The following is a 23144-nucleotide window of genomic DNA, read 5'->3' as shown; positions in this document are numbered from 1 at the left end:
CACGGAAAGACAAAGAAAGGTGCAGCAAGAGGAGAGGTGTAGAAAAAAGCAAAAGAGGTGCAGAAAGAGGTAAGAGAGGTACAGAAAAAGGCAAGAGAGGTGCAGAAAGAGGCAAGACGTGTAGAAAGAAGAAGAGAGGTGCAGAAAGAAGAGAGTGAGGTGCAGAAAAGAAGAAAGGTGCACAAAGAGGAAGAAGGGTGCAGAAAGAAGCAAGAGAGGTACAGAAGGAAGTAAGAGAGGTGAAGAAAGAAGAGAACGGGGTGCAGAAAGAGGCAAGAGGGGTGCAGGAAGAGGCAAGAGAGTTGTAGAAAGAGGCAAGAGAGGTGCAGAAATAGGCAAGAGAAGTGCAGAAAAAAGCAACAGAATTGCAGAAAGGAAGAAAGGTGCAGAAAGAGGAAGAAAGGTGTGGAGAGAAGCAAGAGAGGTGCAGAAAGAGGCAAGAGAGGTGTATAAAGAGGCAGGAGATGTGCAAGAAATAGGCGAGAGGTGCAGAAAGAAGCATGAGATGGGCAGTAAGAAGCAAGAGACGTGCAGAAAGGCAAGAAAGGTGCAAAAAGAAAGAGAGGAGCAAAAAGAATAGAGTGAGGTGGAGAAAGGAGGAAATGTGCAAAAAGAGGAAGAAGGGTGCTGAAAGAAGCAAGAGAGGTACAGAAGGAAACAATAGAGGTGACGAAAGAAGAGAGCGAGGTGCAGAAAGAAGCAAGTGAGGTGCAGAAAGGGGCAAGAGGGGTGCAGAAAAAAGTAACAACTGCAGAAAGAGGAAGAAAGGTGCAGAAAGAGGTAGAAAGGTGTAGAGAGAAGCAAGAGAGGTGCAGAATGAGGAAAGAGAGGTGCAAAAAGAGGCAAGAGAAATATAGAAAGAAGCAAAAGAGGTGCTGAAAGAAGGAAAAGAGGTGCTGAAAGACGCAATAAAGGTGCAGAAAGAGGCAAGATAAGTGCAGAAAGAATGAAGAGAGGTGCAGAAAGATGCAAGAGAAGTGCAGAAAGAAGCAAGCAAACTGCAGAAAGAGTAAGAACGGTGCAGAAAGAGGAAGCAAGGCGCAGAAAGAAGCAAGTGAGGGGCAGTCAGAGCCAAGAGGGGTGCACAAAGAGGCAAGAGAGGTACAGAAAGAGGCAAGAGAAGTGCAGAAAGAAGCAAGAGAAGTGCTGAAAGAAGAGAATGAGGTGCAGAAACAGGCAAGACGTGCAGAAACAGGCAAGTGAGGTACAGAAAGAGACGAGAGGTGCAGAAAGGCAAGATAGGTGCAGAAAGAAGAAAAAAGGCACAGAAAGAGGAAGAAAGGCACAGCAAGAGGTAGAGAGGTGCATTAAGAGGCAAGAGGTGGCGAAACAAGCAAAAGATGTGCAGAAAGAAGAGAGAGGTGCAGAAAGAGGTGAGAGGTGCAGAAAGAAGCAAAGCAAGAGAGGTGCAGAAAGAGGCAAGAGAGGTACAGAAAGAAGAAGAGAGGTGCAAAAAGAGTGAGGTGCAGAAAGGAGGAAAGGTGCACAAATAGGAAGAATGGTGCAGAAAAAAGCAAGAGAAGTGCATAAAGTAGCAAGAGAGGTACATAAGTAAGCAAATTAGGTGAAGAAAGAAGAGAGCGAGGTGCAGAAAGAGGAAGAAAGGTGTGTGGAGAGAAGCAAGAGAGGTGTAGAAAGAGGAAAGAGAGATGCAGAAAGAAGCAAAAGAGGTGCTGAAAAAAGCAAAAAAAGTTGCTGAAAGAAGCAATAAATGTGCAGAAAGAGGTAAGAGAAGTGCAGAAAGAATGAAGAGAGATGCATAAAGATGCAAGAGAAGTGCAGAAAGAAGCAAGCTAACTGCAGAAAGAAAAAGAAAGGTGCAGAAAGAGGAAGCAAGGCACAGAAAGAAGCAAGTGAGGTGCAGTAAGAGCCAAGAGGGGTGCAGAAAGAGGCAAGCGTAGTGCAGAAAGAAGCAAGGGAAGTGCTCAAAGAAGCAAAAGGTGCTGAAAGAGGCAAGAAGAGTGCAGTAAGAATGAAGAGAGGTTCAGAAAGATGCAAGAGAAATGCAGAAAGAAGCAAGAGAGCTGCAGAAAGAGTAAGAAAGGTGCAGAAAGACGAATCAAGGCACAGAAAGAATCAAGTGAGGTGCATTAAGAGCCAAGAGGGGTGCATAAAGAGGCAAAAGAAGTACAGAAAGAAGAGAATGAGGTGCAGAAAGAGGCAAGACATGTGCAGAAAAAGGAAAGTGAGCTACAGAAAGAGACAAGAAAGGTGCAGAAAGAGGAAAAAAGGTGCAGAAAGAAGCAAGAGATACAGAAAGTGGCACCAGAGGTGCAGAAAGAGGCAATAGAAGTGCAGAGAGAAGCAAGAGAGGTACGAAAAGAAGAGAATGAGATGCAGAAAGAGGCAAGACACGTGCAGAAAGAGGAAGAAAGGCACGGAAATACAAAGAAAGGCGCAGCAAGAGGAGAAGAGGTGTAAAAACAAGCAAAAGAAGTGCAGAAAGAATGAAGAGAGGTGCAGAAAGATGCAAGAGAAGTGCAGAAAGAAGCAAGTGAACTGCAGAAAGTGAAAGAAAGGTGCAGAGAGAGGAAGCAAGGCACATAGAGAATCAAGTGTGGTGCAGAAAGAGGCTAGAGAGGTACAGAAAGAGGCAAGAGAAGTGCAGAAAGAAGCAAAAGGTGCTGAAAGAAGCAAAAGCGGTGCTGAAAGAGGTACCAGAGGTGCACAAAGAGGCAAGAGAAGTGTAGAGAGAAGCAAGAGAGGTACAGAAAGAAGAGAATGAGGTGCAGAAAGAGGCAAGCGAGGTACAGAAAGAGATGAGAGGTGCAGAAAGAGGAAGAAAGGCACGTAAAGACAAAGAAAGGCGCAGCAAGAGGAGGAGAGGTGAGGAAACAAGCAAAAGGGGTGCAGAAAGAAGAAAGAGGGGTGCAGAAAGAGGCAAGAGAGATACAGAAAAAGGCAAGAGAGGTGCATAAAGAAGCAAGAGACATGCAGAAAGAGGCAAGAGAGGTGCAGAAAGAAGAGAGTGAGATGCAGAAAAGAGGAAACGTGCACAAAGAGAAGAAAGGTGCAGAAAGAAGTAAGAGAAGTGCAGAAAGAGGCAAAAGAAGTACAGAAAAAAGCAACAGAACTGCAGAAAGGAAAAAAGGTGCAGATAGAGGTAGAAAGGTGTGGAGAGAGGCAAGAGAGGTGCAAAAACAAACAAGAGAGGTGCAGAAAGAGGCAAGAGGATTGCAGAAAGAAGCAAGAAAAGTGCAGAAAGAAGCAAAAAGTGCTGAAAGACGTAAAAGCGGTGCTGAAAAGGCAATAAAGGTGCAGAAAGAGGCAAGAGAGGTGCAGAAAGGAGCACCAGAGGGGCAGAAAGAGGCAAGAGAGGTGCAGAAAGAGGAAGAAAGGCACGGAAAGACAAAGAAAGGTGCAGCAAGAGGAGAGGTGTAGAAAAAAGCAAAAGAGGTGCAGAAAGAGGTAAGAGAGGTACAGAAAAAGGCAAGAGAGGTGCAGAAAGAGGCAAGACGTGTAGAAAGAAGCAAGAGAGGTGCAGAAAGAAGAAGAGAGGTGCAGAAAGAAGAGAGTGAGGTGCAGAAAAGAAGAAAGGTGCACAAAGAGGAAGAAGGGTGCAGAAAGAAGCAAGAGAGGTACAGAAGGAAGCAAGAGAGGTGAAGAAAGAAGAGAACGGGGTGCAGAAAGAGGCAAGAGGGGTGCAGGAAGAGGCAAGAGAGTTGTAGAAAGAGGCAAGAGAGGTGCAGAAATAGGCAAGAGAAGTGCAGAAAAAAGCAACAGAATTGCAGAAAGGAAGAAAGGTGCAGAAAGAGGAAGAAAGGTGTGGAGAGAAGCAAGAGAGGTGCAGAAAGAGGCAAGAGAGGTGTATAAAGAGGCAGGAGATGTGCAAGAAATAGGCGAGAGGTGCAGAAAGAAGCATGAGATGGGCAGTAAGAAGCAAGAGACGTGCAGAAAGGCAAGAAAGGTGCAAAAAGAAAGAGAGAAGCAAAAAGAATAGAGTGAGGTGGAGAAAGGAGGAAATGTGCACAAAGAGGAAGAAGGGTGCTGAAAGAAGCAAGAGAGGTACAGAAGGAAACAATAGAGGTGCCGAAAGAAGAGAGCGAGGTGCAGAAAGAAGCAAGTGAGGTGCAGAAAGGGGCAAGAGGGGTGCAGAAAAAAGTAACAACTGCAGAAAGAGGAAGAAAGGTGCAGAAAGAGGTAGAAAGGTGTAGAGAGAAGCAAGAGAGGTGCAGAATGAGGAAAGAGAGGTGCAAAAAGAGGCAAGAGAGGTGCAAGAAAGAGGCAAGAGAAATGCAGAAAGAAGCAAGCGAAGTGCAGAAAGAAGCAAGAGAGGTGCAGAAACAAGATAAAGGTGCGTTTAGAGGAAGAATGGCACAAAAAGAGGAAGAAGGGTGAAGAGAGGTGCAAAAAGAAGCAAGAGCGTTGCAGAAAGAGACAAGAGAGGTGCGGAAAGACAAGAGAACTGCAGAAAGAGGAAGAAAGTGTAAGAAGTTGGCCTGATATATGCTGTCCACTAGTTATAGTGGGCACCTTGTATCAGTCCAAACAACCCCTTATTGGATATAGGTTAAAGACTATCTTTATTGAAAGCTATCCTAGTGGTAGCTATGGTGAGCAGCCTTCAGGCTAAGTCTTGAAGGAATGTAAATCAGGTTGTTTTACCAGTCTATAATCTCTTGAGTCACTAAATGAAAGATGTCCACACCAGGTATATATAAAATATATGTAATTATTACTAAACACACCCTCCTAGTCTCTTTATGAGACTAGAGGTCAAAACACATAAGTTACATTTCAATAATCACAGTAAAATAGCACAAATACACGTCAGGCCCTAGGGGCGAGCCAAACCATATACTAAAATAGTGGTATAAGAACCATTACTTAACTAGACACAAGGCCTAGAGCCTGTAGAATCGCTGAGACCCCAAGGAACCACCCAAGGTAGTGACGCAGGGGACCCATGGGGGCCGTGTGCAGTGTGTGAACACAGCCGCGAGCTCCCGTTAGCTTATATGGGGAAAGTCACGGTTAGATTTTTGAAGATTCAGGACACTTAAAAATGAATCAGGCCCAAACCCTTTTGGACTTAGGAAGTTCTAGGGCTAGCACCCACGGGAGCACCGGAGTACTCGTGTTCCCTCACCCAGGGAAGCCAGGTGAATAGGTGTCTTTTGGTGTCGAGTCGCATCGTCGATTTCAATGGGAGCTGGCGAAGAAGTGCTGCTGCTGTGAAGATGCGAAGTGTCCGAAGAGATCCACACCTGGATCGAAGATGAGAAGAACCTGAAAGCAGAGGGGACAGAGTCTGGGTCACTTGCCAGTGACCAGGAAGGCGATGAGCAGATGCCCACCGATGTCGGGTGATTTCAGGTGAAAGAGGTGAAGCTTGACAGGAGGCGTCGAGGACCACCAGGAGCTGGATTCGAGCTGTCCCACGAAGGATGTCGAGTGCTGCAGCATCGGTGCCCGGATTGGACACAACAAGCCTTGGCAACAGCAACCCACGCAGAAACGAGAAAGATGCTTCGGTGCAGACCAGCAAGGTCTGTGTGACCCACCGCTTGGATGGGAGTCAGGGCATGTCTGGAGCAACCAGGAAAGCCCAAGGAAATACAAAGTTACCCCCTCAGGGACCCACCAGTCGACGGACCAGGGATCGCGAAGGGACCTCGAGACGAAACACAAAATGGCGGCCCACGGGTCAAGAAGTCAATGCACTTGCAGATATGCACGGTGACCAGGAGTTCCGGTTCTACGCTACACACAAGGGCTGCGGGTCTCAGCTCTGCTGGGAACTCGGGATGGCCTCTGAGATGTCTGGAAATCCTCTTCCTGGGCTGCAAATACTTCGGAGTCCGGCGGGAGCTTTGATGATGCAGACGGGCAAATTGCTTAGTTGGTGCCTGCCAAGCAGGGGAGTCACTCCTTGACCCCAAGGGAGATTTCTTCAGTCTTCTGGTCTTGAGCAGAGTGTCGAAGGTCCAGGATTCAGCTTCAGAGTTTCGTCCAGGGTATTCTAAAGTCCTAAGAACAGGGGTCCCATACTTATACTAAGGTAGGGGGTTGGACATACTCTGAGGACCCACCTATGGAAGGGTTTGGAAAGAGGGGTGGCTACACCCATTTTCTTTGTCCAGTGTCGCGCCAGAGCAGGGGCTGGAAGCCCCTGAACCGGTTTGAGCTGGACTATGCACAGGGACACCAAATGTGCCCCCAGTGCAGGACTTCAAAGCACTCGGAGATTGCTCCCATCCAGCCCCCATACACATACTCCTGTCTGGGAGGTGGTTACACCTCCCTGTGACAGGAAACCTATTGTCCAGGCCTCCCCTGCCGGAGTTTGGGTCAGCAGCAGGAGGCCAGACCTGTGTCTGTGGCTGCAGCATCCATTTTGTGATGCCAGGGCTCATTAGGTTTCTACCGGGTAGATCAGTACAGTCATGTTTCTCCCTATAGAAGGGTGGGATCATACTCCCACACCAGTTACTGGTGTGGGGTTATGATTCCAAGGTGTTTGACACCAAACACAAAATGTTTCCGTGCAGCCAGTCTAAAGTTAGCATTTACCATTTGGTTATAATGCACTTAAGAGTATATGGTCAGGCTGCACTACAAACAGTATCAGAGAAGGGTCTCCGAACGCTGCAGAGGGGCTCTGCTCATGCAGGGGCACCCTTTCACATAGGAACCAAGCACTCTGCCTTCAGGATTGATAAGGCCTGCCATAGGAGTGACTTATAGGTTTATATGTGGGTATATGGTGAGATATAGTGAACCTATATCTCAGTAAGGAGTGCAGGCACCACCTTACCCAGGCTGCAGTAGCAGACCTGTGGTGTCGTTTTGGGTGGCTTTCCAGGGGTGGCATAATACATGCTTCAGCCCCTGGTAGGCCTCTGGGGTACCTATGCCCTGGGTACATAGTATACCATATACTAGGGGCTTACAAGGGCACATCAGTTCCAATCTGAACTGTACTTAAAGTACATGGAATCATTTTAGAGAGGAAGCAGCTAGGCTGGGGCCCTGAGTAGCAGGGTCCCAGCCAGACTAAAGTCGAAAAACGGTGAAACACCAGCAAAAAGTGGGGGTTAACATGTGAAGCAGATCCTACTCTCCTACACAACACCCCCTAATGCAGGGACATTAAACTAACCTTGACCAGTTGAGTCTTCATGTTCTAAGTGGAAATATCTGGAGAGTCCATCTGCATTGGCATGGTTACTCCCAGGTCTATGTTCCATTGTATAGTCCATCCCCTGTAGGGAAATGGACCACCTGAGCAATTTGGGATTTTCACCCTTCATCTGTTTTAGCCATAAGAGGGGCTTATGGTCTGTCTGAACAATGAAGTGAGTAGCAAATAAGTATGGCCTCAACTTCTTCAGATCCCAAACCACAGCAAAGGCCTCCTTCTCAATGGCTGACCAAAGTTTCTCTCTGGGGGTCAACCTTCTGCTTATGAAAGCTACTGGTTGGTCCTGACCATCATTCAACTGTGACAGTACAGCCCCTACCCCCAACTCAGATGCATCTGTTTGGACAATGAGCTTTGTGGAGTAGTCAGGACTTTGCAGAATGGGAGCAGTGCACATGGCCTGCTTCAGGTCATCAAATGCCTTTTGACAGCTAGCTGTCCATTGAACCTTTTTGGGCATTTTCTTAGAGGTTAAGTCATTCAGGGGTGTCACTATTGATCCATACCCCTTGACAAATCGTCTATAGTACCCAGTCAGGCCTAAGAAGGTTGGAGCAATCCAGTCCATTATGATCTGGATTTTGCTCTGCAATGGTTGAACCTGGCCTCCACCTACAAGGTGGCCCAGGTACACAACCTGACTCTGCCCTATCTGGCACTTAGTAGCCTTGATAGTTAGGCCTGCTTTTTGCAGGGCCTCCAAAACATTCCTCAGGTGGATCAGGTGATCCTCCCAGGTGGAGCTAAAGACAGCAATATAATCTATATGTGCTGCACTATAGTCTTCCAGGCCTGTAAGGACTTGATTCACCAACCTTTGGAAAGTGGCAGGTGCATTCTTCAAACCAAAGGGCATTACCACAAATTGATAGTGCCCACTAGGGGTAGAAAATGCTGTCTTTGGCTTTGCATCATAAGCTAGTCTGATCTTCCAGTAGCCAGCTGTCAGGTCAAATGTGCTTAGAAACTTGGCTGAGGCCAAAGTATCTATTAACTCATCTGCCCTGGGGATGAGATGGGCATCAGTCCTAGTGATTGCATTGAGACCCCTGTAGTCTACACAAAACCTCATTTCTCTCTTGCCATCTGTGGTGTGAGGTTTAGGTACCAGGACTACTGGACTAGCCCAATGGCTAACTGAGGGTTCAATCAGTCCCAAATCCAAAATCTTTTGGACTTCTGTCCTTATACAGTCCCTGACATGGTCAGGTTGCCTGTAGATCTTATTCTTCACAGGCAGACTGTCCCCAGTGTCCACTTCATGAGTGCACCAGGTGGTCTGACTTGGAGTCGGGGAAAACATATATCTGAACTGGCTGAGAAGTTTTCTGCAGTCAGTTTGCTGCTGGGCAGTGAGGCTGCCTGCTAAGGCTACACCATCAACTGACCCATCATCATGGTTCTGAGAAAGCAGGTCAGGGAGTGGGTCACTCTCTTCCCCCTGTCCTTCATCAGTAGCCATGAGCAAGCCCATGTCTGCCCTGTCAACATATGGTTTTAGTCTGTTGACATGACGTACCCTATGGGTACTCCTAGGGGTTCCAAGGTCTACCAAGTAGGTGACCTCCCCTTTCTGTTCAACAATTGTATGGGGGCCACTCCATTTGTCCTGGAGGGCTGCTAGGGCCACAGGCTCCAACACTCACACTTTCTGTCCTGGCTGGTAGACAGTCAGTACAGCCTTTTGGTCATGCCAGGCTTTTTGCAATTCCTGACTAGCGTCAAGGTTTTTGGTTGCCTTTTTCATATACTTAGCCATCCTGGAGTGGAGACCAATTACATAGTCCACTATGTCCTGTTTGGGGGGTTTAAGCGGTAACTCCCATCCTTCCTTAACCAGACACAATGGACCCCTGACAGGGAGACCAAGCAAAAGTTCAAAATGGCTGTAACCAACCCCCTTTTGAGGCACCACCCTGTATGCAAATAAAAGGCAGGGCAAGAGTATGTCCCATCTTCGCCTAAACGTTTCTAGGAGTCCTTTAATAATGCCCTTTAAGGTTTTCTTGAACCTTTCAACTAAACCATTGCATTGTGGGTGATAGGGTGTGGTGAACTTGTAGTTCACTCCACACTCCTTCCACATAGCAGTCAAGTAACTAGACATGAAGTTGGCAGCCCTGTCAGATACTACCTCTTTAGGAAAGCCTACTCTTGAGAATACACTCAGGAGAGCTCTTGCCACCACAGGTGCTGTAGTGGTCCTTAGGGGAATTGCTTCTGGGTACCTGGTGGCATGGTCCACCACCACCAGTATAAGCCTGTGCCCAGATGCTGTTTGAGGATCCATGGGACCAATAATGTCAACCCCAACCCTCTCATAGGGAACCCCCCCACAGGTAGTGGTATCAGGGGGGCCTTTGTGGTTCCACCTGCCTTGCCACTGGCTTGGCAGGTCACACAGGAGTGACAAAACTCGTTAGTGTCTTCAGACATGTGGGGCCAGTTCTGTCTCAAGTCTTGTTCTGGCCCAGGTGTCCTGCTAGGGGAATATCTTGGGCTAGTGTCAATAGGAAACCCCTAAACTTTAGAGGTATAACCAACCTCCTGGATGTACCAGGCTTGGGGTCTCTACACTCTGAATAAAGGAGTCCATCATCCCAATAAACTTTGTGGGTGCCACTAGCATTCCCAGCAGCCTCATCAGCAGCTTGCTTTCTGAGGGGTTCAAGAGAGGGGCAAGTTTTCTGCTCCTGGCTCAGATCAGACCTGGAAGGGCCCCCTGTCCCCAAGAACTCAACCTGGTCAGGTTCAAGCTCCTCTGGGACAGTTCCTTCTTCAGGCTCAAGATCATCTCCCTGAGGAGACTGATCAGCATTCTGAGTCAGGTGGGAAGGCACTGCCTCAACCCTACTGCTCCTCCTCTTGGGAGGCACCTGGTCCATTATTCCAGAATCCAGGGCCTGTCCAGTTTTAGACATTGTGGCCTGTGACCTAGTCACAGCAAAGACATGAGCAGGTATCCCTAACATTTCTGCATGTGTCCTGAGCTCCACTTCAGCCCAAGCTGAAGATTCTAGATCATTGCCAAGCAAGCACTGTACTGATAGGTCTGCACTTACCACAACCTTCTTAAGGCCAGTTACCCCTCCCCAGGAGAAGTTAACAACTGCCAGAGAATGGTCTGTTCTGACATTGCTAGCATTGGTCACTTGGGGGCAGATTTATGAGCCCCTTGCGCCACTTTTGCGTCACTTTTCCCATGTTAAAAGTGACGCAAAAGTGGCGCAAGGGGCTCATAAATCTGCCCCTTGGTACTTTTCACCAAGTATAATCTGCCCAGGATCCACAAGATCTTTTGTCACCACTGTGACACTTGCTCCTGTGTCCCTGAATGCCCAAGCCTCTACTCCCTTTATTAAAGGCTGTTGTCTGTATTTGCCCAGATTACTGGGACTCACAAAGGGGGACATATCCATGCCCCCATCCCCAAGAACAGCCTGAGTTGGAACTCTGACTAGGCCAGAGTCCATTTCAGAACCTAGGGTCAACCCTACTACACCCTTATTCTGGACATTGCCACCACCTATTGTAGTTGTACTAGGGGGAACAGTTGCCTTAGGGGCAATGGTGGCTGGAGTAGATTCTTTGGACTTGGTGCAGTCACTGGTCCAGTGAGATTTCTGTTGACAGATTTTGCACCAAGGTTTCTTTTGGCCTTTTCCCTTGTTAGACTGTGAATCCCCATTTGAAGAAGTTTTTTGGGGCCTTGTGAAGACTTCTGGTCTTTACCCTTCTTCCCACCCTTATCCGAGTTTTTAGGATCTTGTGTCTTGGGTTCACCACTTTGGTTCTGTACCTTCTGCCTCACCCTGGTTCTGACCCACTTGTCTGCCTTCTTTTCCAATTCTTGGGGAGAGGTCAGATCTGAGTCTACCAGGTACTGGTGCAACAGCTGATTCTGACAATTATTAAGGATCTGCTCCCTCAGAATCAAATTGTGCAATCCTTGATAGTCATGCGCTTTACTGCCAAGTAACCAACCTTCCAGAGCCTTAGTAGCACAATCTACAAAGCCTACCCGGTCCTGAGTCTGTGCTTTTTGGGTATCCCTGAACTTTAACCTGTATTGTTCAGTGGTTAGGCCAAACCCATCAGTGAAGGCACTCTTCAGACTGTTGTAATCATCTGACTCCTCTTCTCTAACAGTGAGGAGTTTATCTCTACCTTTGTCTGCAAAGTAGAGCCATAGGATTGCTGCCCACTGCTCATGGGGGACCGTTTGTGCTTGACAGGCCCTTTCCAGTGCAGTTATCCATTTGTGGATGTCATCCCCACTCTGGTAGGGAGGGACAATCTTATTCAGGTTTCTATGGTCTAGGGTTGTTGCTGCCACCATGGAACTCTAGTCCCAACCTTTTTCTAGCTCTGTAGAGCTCTAGGGCCTCCTTATCTAGGGCTACCTGCTTCCTTCTGATTTCTACCTGATCTTCCTGAAACTTGAGCAGTCTCTCCCTTCTATCCTGAGAGGTTTCCCTCCTATGAGAGGACATTGAGGTCCCTACAGATGAGTTAGAATAGTTAGAATTCACTGAGGGAGATCTTAACCCACCACCAACTCTCCCAGGAGGGACAAAGAGGGGTCCATTATGGTCCTCTCCATCACTGTCTAGGGGAGCTGGATTTCCCAGGTCCAGATCATTGTCATCTGCCTGGCCAGCATTAGAGGTCAGGTCATGGGGAATTACACCCCTAGACCTTTCCTCAAGTGCTGCCGCACCCACTCTGCCTACCCCTTCAGATCCTAAAGATCTGCTAAGGACATCCAGCCTGAGTACCTCTATGAGATGCTGGGTGGTTGGACTTTTGCCTGTCTTGAGTTTCCTAGTTGTACATAATGCTCTCAGTTCCATGAATGGTAGTCTATCATACTGGGAATCTTGAAGCCCATTGGCTTCTGGCATGGACCTACTGGTTCCTGGCCTTGAAGACATTACTAGTGTGGTGTGGTGTATTGCACTACCTACTCTAGTGTGGCCTATTAAACTCTCTTGAGTTGTAGAAAGGGTGTGCTATCCCTTAACACACAACTCTAAGTTCAGTAGAACTTACTGTATTCTAAAGCTTGTATTATAGGGTACCTTTAGTGGTTTTCAGTTAGTTACTCAATTGAGATTATCTGGTAAAACAATAGCAAGCTGGAATCCCACACGCTGCACACCAATGTGAAAAGTTGGCCTGATATATGCTGTCCACTAGTTATAGTGGGCACCTTGTATCAGTCCAAATAACCCCTTATTGGTTATAGGGTAAAGACAACCTTTATTGAAAGCTATCCTAGTGGTAGCTATGGAGAGCAGCCTTCAGGCTAAGTCTTGAAGGAATGTAAAGCAGCTTGTTTTACCAGTCTATAATCTCTTGAATGATCAAATGAAAGGACAACCACACGAGGTATATATTCACAATATATGTATTTAGGTTAAAACACACCCCTCTAGTCTCTTTATGAGACTGGAGTTCGAAGTACTTTGTTTACAAGTTAGCAATTATCAGTAATAGCACAAATACACATTTGGGCCCTAGGGGCGTACCAAACCATATACCAAAAAAGTGGTATAAGAACCACGACTGGAATAGACACAAGGCCTAGAGCCTGTAGAATCGCTGGGACCCCAAGGAACCACCCGAGGTAGTGACACAGGGGACCCACGGGGACTGTATGCAGTGTGTAAACACAACCGCGGGTTCCCGTTAGCTTCTATGGGCAATCTCGCAGTTGGAAATTTAAAGATTAGGGACACTTAGAATCGAGTCAGGACCAAACCCTTTTGGACTTAAGAAGTTCTAGGGCTAGCACCCACGGGAGCAACGGAGTACTCGAGTTACCTCACCCAGGGAAGCCGGGGATATAGGTGTCTTTCGGTGTTGGGTCGTGCCGTTGATTGCAATGGAAGCCTGCTAAGAACAGCTGCTGCCGTGAAGAGGAGAAGTGTCCCAAGAGATCCAAGCCTGGATCTAGGATGTAAGGAACCTGAAAGCAGAGGGGACAGAGTCTGGGTCACCAGCCAGTGACCGAGGGCAGGATGGACCAATGCCCACAGATGTCGGGTGCTTCAGGTGAGTTGATGGGTATCTTGACTCTTCACCCACGCGGTCCAGGAGGCGTCGACTAAGTCCACGAGCCAGATTCGAGCTGTCAGACGAACTCTGTCGAGTGCTGCGGTGTAGGCTACGAGAATGGACCCAACAAGCCTTGGCAACGGCATGTCACTGGAATACAGAGAAAGTACTACGGTGCAGACCAGCAAGGTCTGAGGGACTCACCCAGCGAGAGTAAGTCAGGGCATGTCTGGAGCAACCAGGAAAGCCCAATTAGAAGAGGAATTGCCTTTGTGGGGACCTGCTAGCCAACGGGCTAGTGATCGCGAAGGACCCTTGAGCGGTCGCACTCGAAACTGGCCCACGGGTCACTTGTGGAGTCGAGGCCAGCAATCTTCGGTGCAGGAGGTGCTCAAGGCTGGGGCTACTCGGAGCCCAAAGCACAACTTTGAGGAGGAGCAGGAAGATAGTGTTGCTGCAAAAGTCCACGGTGTCTAGGGGTCACGGTTCCACGTCACCCACGATAGCTACGGGCCTCAGCTTTGCTGTGGACTCAGGGTAGCCTCGGGGAAGTCTGGAAATCCACCTCTGGTGATGCAAAGACTTCGGCGTCCGGTGAGAGCTTCGGCGATGCAGATCGGTCAGTTGCTTCTTTGGTGCCTGCCAAGCAGGGGAGTCACTCCTTGACCCCAAGGGAGATTTCTTCAGTCCTCTGGTCTTGAGCACAGCGTTGAAGGTCCAGGATTTGGCTTAAGAGTTTTGTCCAGAGTAATCTAAAGTTCTGGTTACAGAGGTTCCTTACTTATACCTAAGGAAGGGGTTTGACTACGACCCACCTATGGGAGGATTTGGAAAGAGGGGTGGCTACACCCATTTCCTTTGTCCAGTTTCCCGCCAGAGCAGGAGCTGGAAGCCCCTGAACCGGTTTGAGCTGGACTATGCACAGGGACACCAAATGTGCCCCCAGTGCAGTACTTCAAAGCACTCCGAGAGTGCTCCCACCCAGCCCCAATACACATAAGCCTGTATGGGAGGTGGTTACACCTCTCTGTGACAGGAAACCTATTGTCCATGCCTCCCCTGCTGGAGTATGGGTCAGCAGCAGGAGGCCAGACCCTTGTCTGTGGCTGCAGCATCCATTTTGTGATGCCAGGGCTCTATTAAGTTCCTACCGGGTATTCCCGTGCTGTCATGTCTCTCCCTCTAGAAGGGTGGGATCATACTCCCACACCAGGGGTATGATTCCAAGGTGTTTGACACCAAACACGACATGTTTCCGTTCAGCCAATCCAAAGTTAGCATTTACTGTTTGGTTATAATGCACTCAAGAGTATATGGTCAGGCTGCACTACAAACAGCATCAGAAAAGGGTCTCCGAACGCTGCAGAGGGGCTCTGCTCATGCAGGGGCACCCTCTCACATAAGAACCAAGCACTTTGCCTTCAGGATTGATAAGGCCTGCCATAGGAGTGACTTATAGGTTTATATGTGTGTATATATATAGTGATATAGGTAACCTATATCACAGTAAGCGGTGCATGCATCACCTTACCCAGGCTGCAGTAGCAGACCGTGGTGTCATTTTGGGTGGCTTTCCAGGGGTGGCATAATACATGCTTCAGCCCCTGGTAGGCCTCTGGGGTACCTATGCCCTGGGTACATAGTGTACTAAATACTAGGGGCTTACAAGGGCACCTCAGATCCAATCTGTAATGTACCTAAAGTACATGGAATCATTTTAGAGAGGAAGCAGCTAGGCTGGGGCCCTGAATAGCAGGGTCCCAGCCAGACTAAAGTCGAAAAACAGTGAAACACCAGCAAAAAGTGGGGGTAAACATGTGAAGCAGATCCTACTCTCCTACACTAGTTATGCTACTAATGTTAACGTAAACTCAACTGAATTAGGCATTATTTTTTTAATAAATTAAAGCGCTTCAACGGATACATTGAAAGACCATTTAACTGTAGGGAAAGCAGTAACAAAAAAACTGCATAAATAAACTTTTCCTCAAAATCTTTAGACCATTCACATTCAATTTTCTCAGTGTCTCATCTCAGTTGGTTCTTGCCTTAGTTTCCTTAAGCACACTCTCGTACATATAAAATGATCTTGGTGTTTGAAATTTGTGCTTCACCTCCTATTGCTGAGAGATTACCTGATACCATACTCATTAAATACATAACGAAAATTATATGTTTGAATAACTCTTTTTTTCAACTGTCAGTCACACCATTAATTGGAAATAAGCAATTTATGTGTTTTTCGGTATCTAGATAGATGGTGTATGGATGATCACGCTAATAAAAACACAGGCATTCCTAGATTCCTGAGACCGGTAGCTCACAATCTGTAAACTGATTGATACTCCTCTTGTGCATCTCTATAGAATCATGGATGCAATTAAGTTAACATTTTAAAGCCAAACAGTATGGAATAAAGAACAAACATATTGTATTCAATAATGTATTTAACAACAATAAATGAAACATTACAGACCAATAATCAACCAGATTGATAAGCTTGCATCTTTTGTAAGTTTTCATTTTAAATAAGCTCTTTTATATTTTTCAGGGGCACTTTGTGTGGAAAGCTGCAATGTACATATCCATCAAACTTGCCAATCAAAGGTTCAGCTGGTGCCATCATTTATTACGCACCACAAAAAACACTATGTACATCAATAGACTTTATGAAGAAAGAGAAAATTGTGGATTCTTCTTGGGTTCCAGATGGTACAATGTGTGACAAAGGCAAGGTAAAAGAAACACATACAGAACACCGGTAATCTATTGTCTTGTGCAACTTGCTACTTCTAAGATAAACATTGTTTACATTTTGGTTAATACCTGTAGTTTTCATTTTTCAACAGTGATTCAATTTCTATTATGTGTCTTCATTTTTAAGAACTGATTTCTGCTGCGTGTTAATTAGCTATATGCCTGCACAACTCTAAAAAGCATACTTAAATGTGTAAATATTTTCTGCAAAACTATACTATGAAATATTTATTGCAGGCAAATTGGTCAACGTCATATGTCCTGTTTTAAAATGTTACTGTTGACCGATTCAGAAAAGCATTTATGAGTAAAGGAAGTAGTACTACCGGAGATCTCTCTAGCATACTTTTACATGCCTTAGTGAATTTGCTCTAAAATATCAAACTTCCTATTAGTAAGAGGACGCAGAACGTTTTATTTGTATGAATTGTCTAGGAATAGTCTCTGAATAGTTCCCTTTTGTTCTCATTTTCGATGTTTTAGGGCCAAATTCACAAAGCCATGAAAGATTACTTAACAAGAGCACCAGAGGAGTACTACTCTGTGTTCTCTAAAATGCTTTTGTGACTATACCTCATTTAGAATGGGCTTTGTGATGCAAGTATTCACCTTTATTCTGCCACACTTATGTGAGGCATTCTAAGCTACTGCAATTTTCAGAGTAGTGTTACAGCCTTGTATTACTACGGTTGCTGCCAATATTGCATTGTACCTACAGGCCCTCCTAATATAAGGTGTTTAGCTGGCGAAAAGTACCTGCATGATTCTGGGTGGAATATGCTGATACCTTACAAACATCAAATACAACTCTGCAGGTTTTTGAACCCCCCTAGTCTCAGCTCATCACACAATTATGCATGTGCATTGGAGGCCTTTCTATGTAACATGGAGTACGACCCAGAACTGGGCACTGTGGTCTGAAGATGCTATGGAGAACACACATGTGCACCCTCTTTACAGTGCCTAATTGAAATCAGCTGGACAGGCAGTAGAGGATTGACAGTGGTGGCAACAATGATGTATTGGCAAGGCAGGTCTTCTTAGGTTTTTCCTGCACATCGCTTGTGCTGTGCTTGTGAAATATATTGTATGTAATAGACATCTTAAAAGGGGCTTACATACTGTCCTTCCTTTTCATTGGTTTGTGTTGCTTTCCTCTTACTTTTCCTCCGTTTATATTGGCTGTAGCACTCTATTTCCGGTTGTGCCTCGTGTGTTTCTCTTATCAGTTTCCCATGGCCCACGTACTGTTTTCATCGTCTTTGGTGGGACTTCTTTCTTACAAGCAAACATGTCACCACCCCTGCTTGTCTTCTCCTCCCCTGACCTCTTCCCCAGGAGCAGTAACTTGTTTTTTTAGGCGAGGAGAGATTGAGTTGCTCAGAATCTCGTACTGTAGAGCTCCCAGCGGGACTCGAATCTGCTCCTCAGTTGCCAGTTGACAGTTCTCACCATAATTGCACATTTGCTCTCAGATTAACATATTTTAACTCTAAATACAATACAATATAATTTGATATCACGCACGAATAACCCCAACAAGGGTATCTCCGTCCACTGTCAACCCAAACTGAATGTAAGATCTAGAACAGTGCCGTTTTTAATGCTTTCCTAGATTTGCTGTGGACAGGGCAAATACTGGTCACTCAGCCCTGTGTATATACACCTTACTCTGGCTTCCTGAAGAGAGCGGGACACTAGAGAGAGGAAGATACCGGCCTGGAGGGCGCATGTAGCTCTGCTTATGTGAAAGCCTGTGATTATACTTCAGCAACAGACAAAGAAGCCAACCTCCTAGGCTTGAATTCCTGTCAGCCATCTGGCTCTACGTGCACTGCTGCCTGTCTCCGATTAATGGCCCGCTCCGATACTGTAATATTGAAGACCCGCTACGCTTCACATCAAACACCCCCTTTGCTAGTTAATGTGTCTCCCACATTAGGGCAGCTCGATGGCTGCGGCTGCACAATCGCATCATTCCAGCGTCCCAGGTCCTAATGTATTTGAAGCCAGGCTTAAACCGGAAACATAGCGACAGTGCTTCCCCTGACATACTTCGATCGCTGTCACCCCACACCAACCCTCTGATGCCGAAGGAGTAGTACATTATGATGGTTAGCACGGCCGTGGGGTGGTGACACAATGCATCTTCCTCAGTTCCCATTACGCGGCTCTCAGTCTCCATGTAGTTGATTGTTAACATTTGGGCCAACTCCCCTACAGGTGCCAGCACCCAAAATACAACCAACAGCCTTGCTCCTGTATATAGTAATACAGTCCTGTGCGTGTGCCTCCGCCTAGATTCTCACATAGTGTTCACGTGTGATCTGCTAGTCATGTTTCACATATTTGTTTAGTTCTTATGAATGTATTCCCGCTCCTGCTTCTCTTCTGTGCCTACCGGTGGTCTGGCCAGCATCTTAGCAGGCACATTTAACAAATGGTGCATTTGCAAAGTGTTGTTCTTGTAACTTGCCTACGTTGTAAGAAACTATGCTTGGTGCAATCACAGTTATCAGCTGAGCACTGGAGATATGTTATGTACTGGATAGAAACTTGTTAAAAAACATGTAAAGAAATGTTACAAAATATGCATATGTGACGGGCTTCCCAGGGCACGCTGGTTGCAGTGGTGCCTGTTCCCAAGCTCAAGTGCGGAGACTCGAGCCCTGCCCAATGTTTTCTGTCAGCGGGCGGCGGCGGCGCTTGATATGTATTTAAAGGAGGGGTCCACGCTGGCAACGCGCTTTGTGTTCCAGCATGGATCCCGCCAGGACTTCCACTGTTTTTCTCCCAGCTTACCTACAATCCTGTTGACCGCTGTTTTCTTTGGCTGTCTCTCACTCGTGTTGGCTGGGCTTCTTGTGTGTTTCCTCTTCTTCCTGGGTCCTCTGGTGTTCTTCCGGAGCCTGTCGATATGCTGCTCCTTTCCGGCCGGCAACATTGTATCCAGAGAACTTCTGCACTTTAACCCTTTGCTTCCTGGTAACTTGTCTCTGAAAGACAAGAAAAAATCAAGGGCTGTAAAGAAACGCAGTGTCTTTGTTTTTTCGTGTATTTGGAGCTGATTTTTGGAGTATAGAGAAAACTCTTATCTGATGGTCTGGTGATATTGACGGGTCATTCCCGAGGTGGTCTTTATTTTTGGTAATACTCTTTTAGATGCAAAGGAAAAGGAATAAATCTCTATTACTATTCAGAAACCCAACTGGTGTTTTATTTGCGTATTGTGACCCTGCTCTTTTTGCCCTTTTATTTTTCCGTGCTCCCTCCTGACTGGGGAAATGCGTTTTTTTGTTTTTCCCTAGATGCAGGAGTAACGGATAATTATTATTTTTAATAAGGGTAGAGGAGAGGATGTAGCCTTATGGCTAGAGCGGTCGACCTCGAAGCTGGAGAACCGGGTTCGAGTCTCGGCAACGACACTCAACGTCCTGTGATTCTGGGCAAATCACTTAATCTCCCCGTGCCTAACAAAAATTAATGTGTCCTCATGTAACGAAACTGGTGCTCATGTAAAGCGCTCCGATACCTGATGTTTCGGGTCTAGTTTGCGCTATATAAAACTCTCAAATAAATGGGTTCTGTATAGTCCTATGGTGCTTCTAACCTAGGTTTGTATATTATTGTTCATCTGTTGTTTAAATATCAAACTTCCGCAGTCCTACTACATACTGAACATTGTCCTTCCTTTTAGACTTTGGGAGTGTTTTATCACCCTTGGGAGTTGTTTTCTCACACGTACTTGGCATAGTCTTTTCAAGGTATTTCATTAGAAAAAGGGGATAACATACAGTCAGCTCTTTTTACTCATGATTAGTACTTACCTTGTGCTTTCTTCTTCAGGATTCTAGAAGATCATCCCCACAGAAGATCCATTGGACGTCTACCCCTTCTTCCTTCGCTTGTTCTGTTTCCCTCCTGCCCCACCTTCCCTCTTTTGCTTTGACTAAGTTGGGCGAAGGAGGTAGGTGAGGGAAGTTGGGATCTAGCATCGCTTCCATCCATTTAGAAAAATCCAGGTGAGATTTTGCAATATATGTCTGTTGATTGATTGCCAAACTGCCAGCTTTTAAGTAGAGTGCACATGGGGGCTTGCAGCAATGTATAAACCTCCAGATAGCAGAAAATAAATTAGAAAAGTAGTTGTGTACTTTTATATCAGGATATGTGGACTTGCACATAATAATGGCGGATGGATTTTATTTGGGGTTTCAGCATGAACTAATGGTAGCCTAGCATGTTCCTTTTGCACTTTTGCTCTCAGATAAACAAACTTTAGCTCTACATACTGGACACTCAGCCCTGTGTATATGCCTTGCACTGGCTTCCTGGAGAGAGCCTTCAGCAACAGACTAAGAAGCCAACCTGCTAGGCTTGAATTGCTGTTTGCGATTCGAATTTACTAGCACCGGTTAATGGCCCTACACGATTTGTATTACTGAAGACCCTTTACGCTTCACATCAAACACCCCTTTTGCTAGTTAATTTCTCTCCCGTATTAGGGCAGCACGACAGCTGTGGCTGGTGTTTTTGTATAGGAGAGCATGTGTTAATGCCAGATGCCTTGGGTTTACAGCTATGAAACTAATATTACCACAGCTTTTTTTGTTGATTCTGTGTATTTGTAGGTAAAAGTGGGATTTATCTTGCTAGTGCGCATTGCTGAACCAGACACTTAAAAATGCAAACAGTGGAGGTGAAAGATGTGATCCCACAGCCTGTTTGCAGATAACAACAGACTAACTGGTGATCTAGCTACAGGGTTGACTGTGATATTCTATCTATCTGTCTGTCTGTCTATCTATCTATCTATCTTCATTCTATCTATCTATCCATCTGTCTTCATTCTATCTATCTATCCATCTGTCTGTCTGTCTGTTTAGCTATCTGTCTAACTATATTTCTATCTATATGTGTGTGTGCATGTTTGTGGTAATGAAACATCTGTCTTGTGGCATTTTGAATGTGCCAGCCTGTGGCAATAATCGCCACATAAATACTCAATTGTACACAAACTGGTGGTGATAGTGGCAAGCAAAGAGCGCACAGGTATCTGTTCTGGGATACTTATTCTCAAAGTTCTGATCAGGCTCTACTTTATGTGGTCCCACCGCCACTGGGCCTCCAACAATAACTACAATCTATACAAAAGGACCGTGTGATTCATCAAAATAATGAAATCATTCCAAGCAGTGTGCTCATATAACGTCCATTCTCTGTGTAACCAACCAAGAAAATCCCAAGGGAGTCTCGTTTAATTGGAAAGCCAATTCCGAATTATTAGTCAATCACATTTTTCAACACCAAGGTACATCATCCAATTCATCCAGCTAATGCGTTTCATCCTACGCGGACAGCATCAGGGCTGTACATTGAAAACAAGCCAGTCAATAATCGTTTTTCACATACAAATTCACACTTCACCATAACATTTTTTTTTAAATCAGTCACTATGAATATATGAGTTCAGATTCCCTACCTATATCCAATCTAACAAAACAAAAAGACATGCTCGTTCACGAGTTAAAAGCAATGCAGTTGCTAGTTCCAAAACATAGAACCCAGTGTCCCCATTTTGACCATTATAATTGCTTCATTGATTTTACATCATATACAAAGTATACGTTTTAGACCCTCTACATTACTACATTTCTTCAATTCTGCACCCTACAATGAATAATATTGTTTTACCTTCTAATATCATGATAATCATATTACTTTAAACTCCATGTCGTGCGCCCATCCTTCTTCTAGTATCATTCTTTGTTTATGGCAAATGTCTAGCATATGAGAGAAAACACCAAGTTGCTGCAGTATATGTAATGTTAGTCCAAGTCTGCTATGCAAACCAACCTTGAGACCACATTATCACTTATTCCCAACTTTCCATGCTCCCACGGGGCCCCATGGTCTTGCTGTGTCTCAATAACCTCCATTCTGTCCACAACTAGTATACCCACCATTCACTACCTGTTAATAGTCCTCAATGTCAGTAGCATGATACTAAATAACTCTTTTATTTTGCACTGTCCCATATCAATTAGTCTCTATTTATGCCCTATGTTTCTATAAACATTTCCTCAAAAACCCCTGTGCACTCACTAATTACGTTCCACGCTTCCTCCTAGCTCATCTCCAACACTGTCCTTCTTTCGTACACCGTTATGTTCAAACTGGTTTTATAACCCGCTCTTTTATACTCCACTCCCGACAAACAGTGTTCATTCAAAGTCTCCAGTCTGCTCCCTTTCTGGTCCACACATCTTTCAACCAATCTATAACCTTGTTACTCAGTAGGTTCACTCTATCGATCACTCAATTCCTGCTACATTCAGCCTAGTTTCCATTTTGCTCATTCACAATCTACTTCCACAAGTTAGCATTCATTCTGTTTTCCGAATCAGGTTTCCTCTCTGGTCCTTCTGTCCTCCAGCCAATCACATTAATTCTCACCAGCCAGGGGTGCTACCCTCCGCCTGTCCTGCCTGACTCAGGGCATAACGTTATTACTGAGAAGGTTCAATCTGCCAATCACTCGATTCCCGCTAATTTCCGCCTAGTTTCCATTATGCTAGTTCAAAATCTACTTCCACAAATCAGCATTCATTCTGTTTTCCGAATAATGTTTCTTCTCTGGTCCGCCTGTTCTCCAGCCAATCACGTTCATTTTGATAGTTCAAATCTACTTCCACCAATCAGCATTCATTCTGTTTTCCGACTCAGGTTTCCTCTCTGGTCCTCCTGTCCTCCAGCCAATTACGTTCATTCTCACCAGCACAGGGTGCCGCCTTCCACCTGTCCTGCCTGACCCAAGGTGTTGCCTGTACAGTCATTTGACAATTCCTGAGCCTTCGCTCACCCTCCCAATGCCACAAGATCGGCCTCTCGCTCTCCTGCAGCACGGGATGTTCTCACAGGATGCTCGAGCCCCAACACAGCAAACCACCCTACCTCCTACAGGGCGGGACTCTTCCACAGGCCATCAGAAGCCCCAGGCAGCACCATCCCTTAGTGTCTTCATTCCTGTTGAGGTTGGACTTGGTCCCGCAGCAGGCTCTGCACGCAGCGCTGGAGGTGACGTCACCCTCCCGATGCCACAAGAACGGCCTCTCTCTCCCAGCGCGGGACGCGCGCGGGCAAAGCCCAGGCCAAGGTCAGGCCCGTCTGCACCCATACATAC

General features: G+C 46.1%; 1 protein-coding gene across 1 annotated transcript in view; it reads left to right on the top strand.

Moving 5' to 3' along the window:
• LOC146784520 (disintegrin and metalloproteinase domain-containing protein 9-like) overlaps nt 1–23144 on the top strand; it is a 1652657-nt gene that overhangs the window by 1418914 nt on the left and 210599 nt on the right. The window contains exon 16 of the mRNA XM_085632972.1: nt 15756–15939. Coding sequence (XP_085489098.1) covers nt 15756–15939 — 184 coding nt within the window. The remainder of the gene's footprint in view (nt 1–15755; nt 15940–23144) is intronic.

The sequence above is a fragment of the Triturus cristatus genome, chromosome 11 (genome assembly GCF_964204655.1).
Source record: "Triturus cristatus chromosome 11, aTriCri1.1, whole genome shotgun sequence".
Lineage (NCBI taxonomy): Eukaryota > Metazoa > Chordata > Amphibia > Caudata > Salamandridae > Triturus > Triturus cristatus.
This window is presented reverse-complemented; position numbering and strand designations above follow the sequence as displayed.